General features: G+C 33.2%; 2 protein-coding genes across 2 annotated transcripts; both read left to right on the top strand.

Annotated features, from left to right (window-relative positions):
- The first annotated feature begins 3,216 nt into the window (after nucleotides 1-3,216).
- Nucleotides 3,217-4,590, top strand: LOC108218577 (uncharacterized). The gene has a single exon (XM_017391576.2). It carries the CDS (start codon nucleotides 3,217-3,219, stop codon nucleotides 4,588-4,590), a length of 1,374 nt encoding a protein of 457 aa, XP_017247065.2.
- A 180-nt stretch (nucleotides 4,591-4,770) lies between these two features.
- Nucleotides 4,771-5,577, top strand: LOC108218584 (uncharacterized). The gene has a single exon (XM_017391588.1). It carries the CDS (start codon nucleotides 4,771-4,773, stop codon nucleotides 5,575-5,577), a length of 807 nt encoding a protein of 268 aa, XP_017247077.1.
- Nucleotides 5,578-6,512: the final 935 nt, after the last annotated feature.

Genomic DNA, 6,512 nt, shown 5'->3' on the forward strand with positions numbered 1-6,512 from the left:
TCTTTAGGAGTTTAATTAACTATTCTAGAAAGTAACCCGTGCCTTGCACGGGTTGTTACGCTAGTTATATTCATATATCTGGAACACTCCGAGGAAGTCGGCTAACATAATAACATTAATAATTCAGTCAGTGTCTGTGCTGTGCGTGGCCGATGCAGGCACGTGGATCAGTGGATGGCGGCTAGTGTAGGTTTGCAAAGAAAAATTACAACTTTGTTTCGATACAGTAAAATAGGGTTGGAGATGTAAATAAAACTAAATTGAGTTAATTACACTTTGTAACCCCTAGGTTTGCTCCAAACACAATTTAGTACTTGAACTTTAAAACGTGACAATATGCACCCTACACTTAACATTCCCCTGCAAGTTGTAACCCCTAGTGACTTAACATATTTTAGTACTTAACATATTTTAAAATTATTTTAAATTTTTTTATATCGTTGTGTGTGTTCAGCAATAATTTCAAAATATAATTCATAATTTTTGAGGGGTCACAGGAGGTAAAGTAGCTGTAAGAAACTAATATACACAGTGTTATCTCTCAAACAGTTAAAGTTAGGATTAAATCTCAAAGTGCTCACTGAAGTGAAGGGCTGGTAACAAATTAGTCATCAAATTTAACGGAGTATCATTTGAATCACTAAAGTCAAAATAAATATCAAATATATACCTCAAATATGTGCTCGAGAACTAAAAATTATATCTACGGAGTTCTATACATTTTTCTTGAATTCTACTACAATCAAATAAAAAATTATGAATTCTAGTATTTTGGATAATACAATGAGATTTTATAAAATTTATCAACTATTTAATTTTAATTTTGTAATTACTTTTTAATTTAAATGAAAACAATTAGTAGATCACAATTTAAAAATATCACTATATTATCTAAAATACTAGAATTAATAACTTTTCACTTGGTTGTGGTAGCATTGAAGAAAAATGTATAGAACTCCGTAGATATAATTTTTAGTTCTCGAGCACATATTTGAGGTATATATTTGATATTTATTTTGACTTTAGTGATTCAAGTGATACCCCGTTAAGTTTGATGACTAATTTGATACCAGCCCTTCACTTCAGTGAGCATTTTGAGATTTAACCCGTTAAAGTTAACGGTAGATTTGGACGGAATAGTGATTAGGGGTTACAACTTGCACGGGAATGTTAAGTGTAGGGTGCATATTGCCACGTTTTAAAGTTCAGGTACTAAACTGCGTTTAGAGCAAACCTAGGGGTTACAAAGTGTAATTAACTCTTTAGATTATTATGTTTTTTCTAACCCGCACTGGCTACCCTTCGGGTGCGTCGGCATTCTTGTTACCCGACGCAATTGGTCTACACCTACAGCGTCGGTATTTTTGGTAACTGACGCTTATTCCTGCTCCTATAATGTCAGTGATTTAGGTAATCGACACTTATGCTTATACCTATAACGTCGGATTTTCAGGTAACCGACGCATATGCTCATACCAATAGTGTCAGAATTTCAGGTAACCGACGCTTATGCCTATACTAGTAGCCTATACTAGTAGTGTCGGCATTTCAAATAACCGATGCTTATGACTATTTTAAGTGTCGGCTAAATAACCGACGCAACTGATCCATACCTTTAGTGTCGCCTGCATATACTACGACATTTGACCGACGCTAAAAGTATGTCTTGACCAACGCTATAAGCCCTTTTTGTACTAATGATTGATAAAAACAACAGAAGATATCAACAACTCTGTGATTTATAATTTACAAGACGCCATTTATGTAATGGGTCGATCAAATAGAAGTTACCACCTATGCATACTCTCCTTGTTAAATCCTACCTGCTGAATCTAAAGTTATTCTTGAGTTGTTTTTTCAGGCTTTTTGATCGTACTCAAAATGAATTTAAGAAGCAACCGACATCTATATTTGTGGAATGATTTGATTATTCGAAAACTAAAACACCTAATAACCTGATCATTCGATTAATATGCCTAAAAATCGTAATTAAGAAACGCAGGAAATCTTGAAACCATGGTTGCTAAGGGAATATGTTGATGGTAAGTACTGTTGTATTTTAGGTGTGTGTGTGTATATAATAGCAAAGATAAATGATAAAAATATTTTTATGTATTAGAGAAAAATGGAGAGATTTGTTTAGGAGTTTCGGAGATGTATGATCAAGTACTCTTGTATATGTTTGCACTAATTCTTTTTGTCAAAAATTACAATTTATGTTAAATATCATATCAATTTCATTAAACAGCCCATTAAAGCAAATCAATATCATATCAATTTCATTATGTTAAATACTTGTAACTTACAAATATTAATTCACATAATCAATTTCTATAATATATTAATTACATATTTACTTTTTTTGTTATTTTATTTGACAAAATAAGTCAAATACAACATCTCCCACTTTGACTTATATTGTCATGTATTATTATTAACTCCCACAATTTATAGAGTCCATAATTTCAATCGAAATATAATAGTAATTTTCACTCTCACTATTCATTAGGATGATATCACATATGACATGACTTAAACACTTTAAAGTCATATACAAATCAACATCTCTAACACACATTTTCGTAGAGTTATCTTTCGATGAAAAATCTAAAACCATATCACTAACTGTATACCACATCCTCATTTTCATTTTTCTTCAACCCGTTCATGAATTTTACATTCCTAACTTTAGCTCCCACAGAAATAGGTGCCCGAAGTTGCATTCTTATTATCAATCAGGGGCGGAGGGACATTAAGGCCAGGGTAGGTCCAGGCCCTCCCTGGAATTGGGCCAAAAAAAAATTTCAATTTTTTTTTTTAGTTTTGAAAGGCCAGCCCGTATAAGTCCACAAAGCCCAACCAAATAAAGCAAACAACAAAACGTCAAAACCTACACTTGATTTTGTAAAGCTGGCGCGAGACTCAGAGCAGCAGCAAAGTGAAATATTAAAAAAATCAGTACCCAGGCTAGTAATTAAACAGAGTAACAGACTCGGTAAAAAGCAACGGAACAGAGTATTCACGTATTCAGGTAATTTCATACTTGTATTTATTTGTGTATTTGTAATTAAATTTTAGAAAGTTAATTATTTTTGATTTATAATGTTGTGATTTGTGAATTGTGATGTTTAATCAGGAAGTTATTTAATTTTAATTCATAATAGCAAATAACAATTAGTTGATTAATTGGGTGTTATTAATATATTTGTGACAGCTATGAAGAGATATTATAATGAAATTATTTCAGTTCAATCCGAAAATGTGAGTGAACCCAGTGTTCATAACCACCAACAAAATCGTGAGGAGTTGAATGTTGATGAGTTGCCGATTGATCCCGCAAAGAGGAAAAATATTTCTAACTTCCATGTTAATGACAGAGAGAAGGTCAGAAGGTTTTATTTGCAGAAGGGGCCTTGCCAACCGAATATGATTTTTCCTTGGAGAATGTTTGGGACTAAAAAGCGAAGATTTGTTTTAAATTGGTACAAAGAACATCCTAGTTGGCTAGAGTACAGTGTTTCTGAGGATTCAGTTTATTGTCTATTCTGTTATCTTTTCAAACCCAAGCGTGGAGGCCAGAGTGGTGGTGATGTTTTTGTCACTCAGGGGTTTACTAATTGGAAGGAGGCGTTGAAAAAATTCAGAGAACATGTTGGGGAGGATCCAAATAGTATTCACAAAAAGTGTGTTAAAGCTTGCCAAGATTTGATGCATCAAAATCAACATATAGAACTTGCGCTATCAAAACAGAGTACTCAAAGTCGACTTGATTACCACACTCGTTTGGTTGCAACAATTGACGTTGTTCGGTTGTGTTTGAGTCAAGCATTGGCATTTCGGGGACATGATGAGTCCGAGGAGTCTAACAAGAAGGGTAATTTTCTCACATTTTTACAATTCCTTGCTGATCATAATGAAGAAATCAAAAGGGTTGTTTTAGATAAAGCTCCTGATAATAAGAAGCTAACTTCTCCTGATATTCAGAAGGATGTGGTAAATGCAATGGCTGTTGAGACTACTAAGATTATTCTCAGTGAACTTGGAGATGACTTATTTTCTATTCTAGTGGATGAATCATGTGATATTTCTGTTAAGGAACAAATGGTTATTCTCTTGCGTTATGTTAATAAGAATGGATACATAGTGGAACGTTTTCTTGGAGTTGTCCATGTTGGTGATACTACTTCTTTGTCTCTTAAATTTGGTGTTGAGGAGCTGCTGCAGAAGCATCAACTGAGTGTAGCAAAGATACGTGGACAAGGATACGATGGAGCTAGTAATATGCAAGGAAAGTTTAATGGTTTGAAGAGTTTGATTTTGAAAGACAATCCTTGTGCATTTTATGTGCATTGCTTTGCTCACCAGTTACAGCTAGCACTTGTTGGTACAGTGAGAAAACATCGGAAGATATCAATGTTTTTTACACAACTTAATACCATTACAAGTGTTGTTGCTGGATCATGTAAACGCCAAGACTTGCTTCGTGATAAACAAACTACTGAAGTGATTGAAGGTATTTGTAGTGGTCAAATTTCCAGTGGAAAGGGACTGAATCAAGAATCAACTTTAAAGCGTGCTGGGGATACATGATGGGGTTCGTATTATACTACATTATTGAGCTTGATCAGATTATTCAATCTAGCTATAAGTGTATTGGATCATATTGTTGAGCACACAGATGATCATGATCTTCGAGGTAACGCTGAACTAATGTTGTCAACCATGAATAAATTTGACTTCATTTTTTTATTACATCTTATGAAAAATATAATGGGAATTAGTGATCGATTGTCACGTGCTTTACAAAAAAAGGATCAAGACATTGTTAATGCGATGAATCTTGTTAATGTGACAAAAAACATGTTAAGATCTATGAGAACAGATGGATGGGAATCTTTTTTACAAGAGGTTACTTCGTTTTGTGAGAGTCACAATGTTGTTGTTGTTGATATGAGCTCAAGTTTTGTTGATCCTAGACGAGTTTTACGCAAGTCCGAGGTGTTAACAAATCTACACCACTACCGCAATGACATGTTCATAGATATTTTGGAAAGACAAGTTCAAGAGTTAAATGACCGGTTTGATGAAATTGATACTGAATTACTTTTCGGTATGTCATGTCTTGATCCTCAATACTCATTTTCTGCATTTGACAAGGAGAGATTGGTAAATTTTGCAAGATTGTATCCGTCTGAATTCTCACCCGTTCATATTATGGAACTTGAATGGGCACTTCCTACCTACTTTCAAGATGTCACACATGATGAAAGATTTGTGGGTCTTGATGGAATTGCGGAACTTGGTAGAAAAATGGTTGAGACAAGAAAACATTTGATTCATCCTTTGGTTTATTTACTTATCAAATTGTCTCTACTTTTACCGGTCGCAACAGCTGGAGTGGAAAGAGCATTTTCTGCTATGAATATTGTCAAGACTCGGCTTCGTAATAGGATTGGGGATGAATGGTTAAATGATCTCTTGGTAGCATATATTGAGCGAGACATTTTCTTAAGCGTGAAGACTGAAGATGTACTTCAAAGATTCCAGAATATGAAATCTCGCAGGGGAGCACTGTAAACAAGCAATTGTAATGAATTATGTTCTTTATGGATTTTTTTTTTTGCATTTTCCACTTTTAGTTGGGAAAAAAAATTTATAGTTTATTTTGGCCCTCCCTGATTTTTATTCCTGGCTCCGCCACTGTTATCAGTATCAACTTCTATACCTATACGATACCTACACCAATAAGCAATGAATTCATGCACGTATGCCTAATCACCCATTTAACAAACATACTCTTCGATTACTTGATCATGATCCTGTTGATAGATTTCAATCAAAACTTATTTTCATTATTTACTTACAAGACACTAAGTATTTCAAGTCAAATCATTTATCAAAATTCCAACCACATACTACAAGGGGAAAGATTAATTGAGACAGAAAAAATCCATCACTTATAAAAGAGGTCTGTCACTTTTAATAGACTTTCCGTCATATTTAGCATAAATGTGATCGATGACTACCCGTCACACATCTTGGCATCACATTTAACAAATCCATCACATTTAACGATTAAATTTGACAGAATTATCAGTCGAATTTAACATTTTATAAATGTGATAGAAATTATCTATCACAATTACTTTTGACCGGAAGATTTGATAAGAATTGAATTCCCGCCAAATTTTAAAAGAATTCCCGCTTAGTTTATATATATGATTGATATAGTCATATTTATTAGTTATTAAATGTGATGGATATAATGAAATTTATATTATATTTTAATTTAAATTAATTTCAAACAATTATTTTTTGCCTTACTAAATTCATTTGAGTCGATCAAGTATAATTGTCCATTTTTTAATAAATATGTGACAGAATACATTACGATTATTTTTCATATTGATATACACTAGCCTTGGCATATATAACACTAAATACTTGTTCAAATATCAAACAAATAAAATAAACACAATGAAACAAATTAATATAAACTAGAGTTAACTAAA

This window comes from Daucus carota, chromosome 1 (genome assembly GCF_001625215.2).
Source record: "Daucus carota subsp. sativus chromosome 1, DH1 v3.0, whole genome shotgun sequence".
NCBI classification, from domain to species: Eukaryota; Viridiplantae; Streptophyta; class Magnoliopsida; order Apiales; family Apiaceae; genus Daucus; species Daucus carota.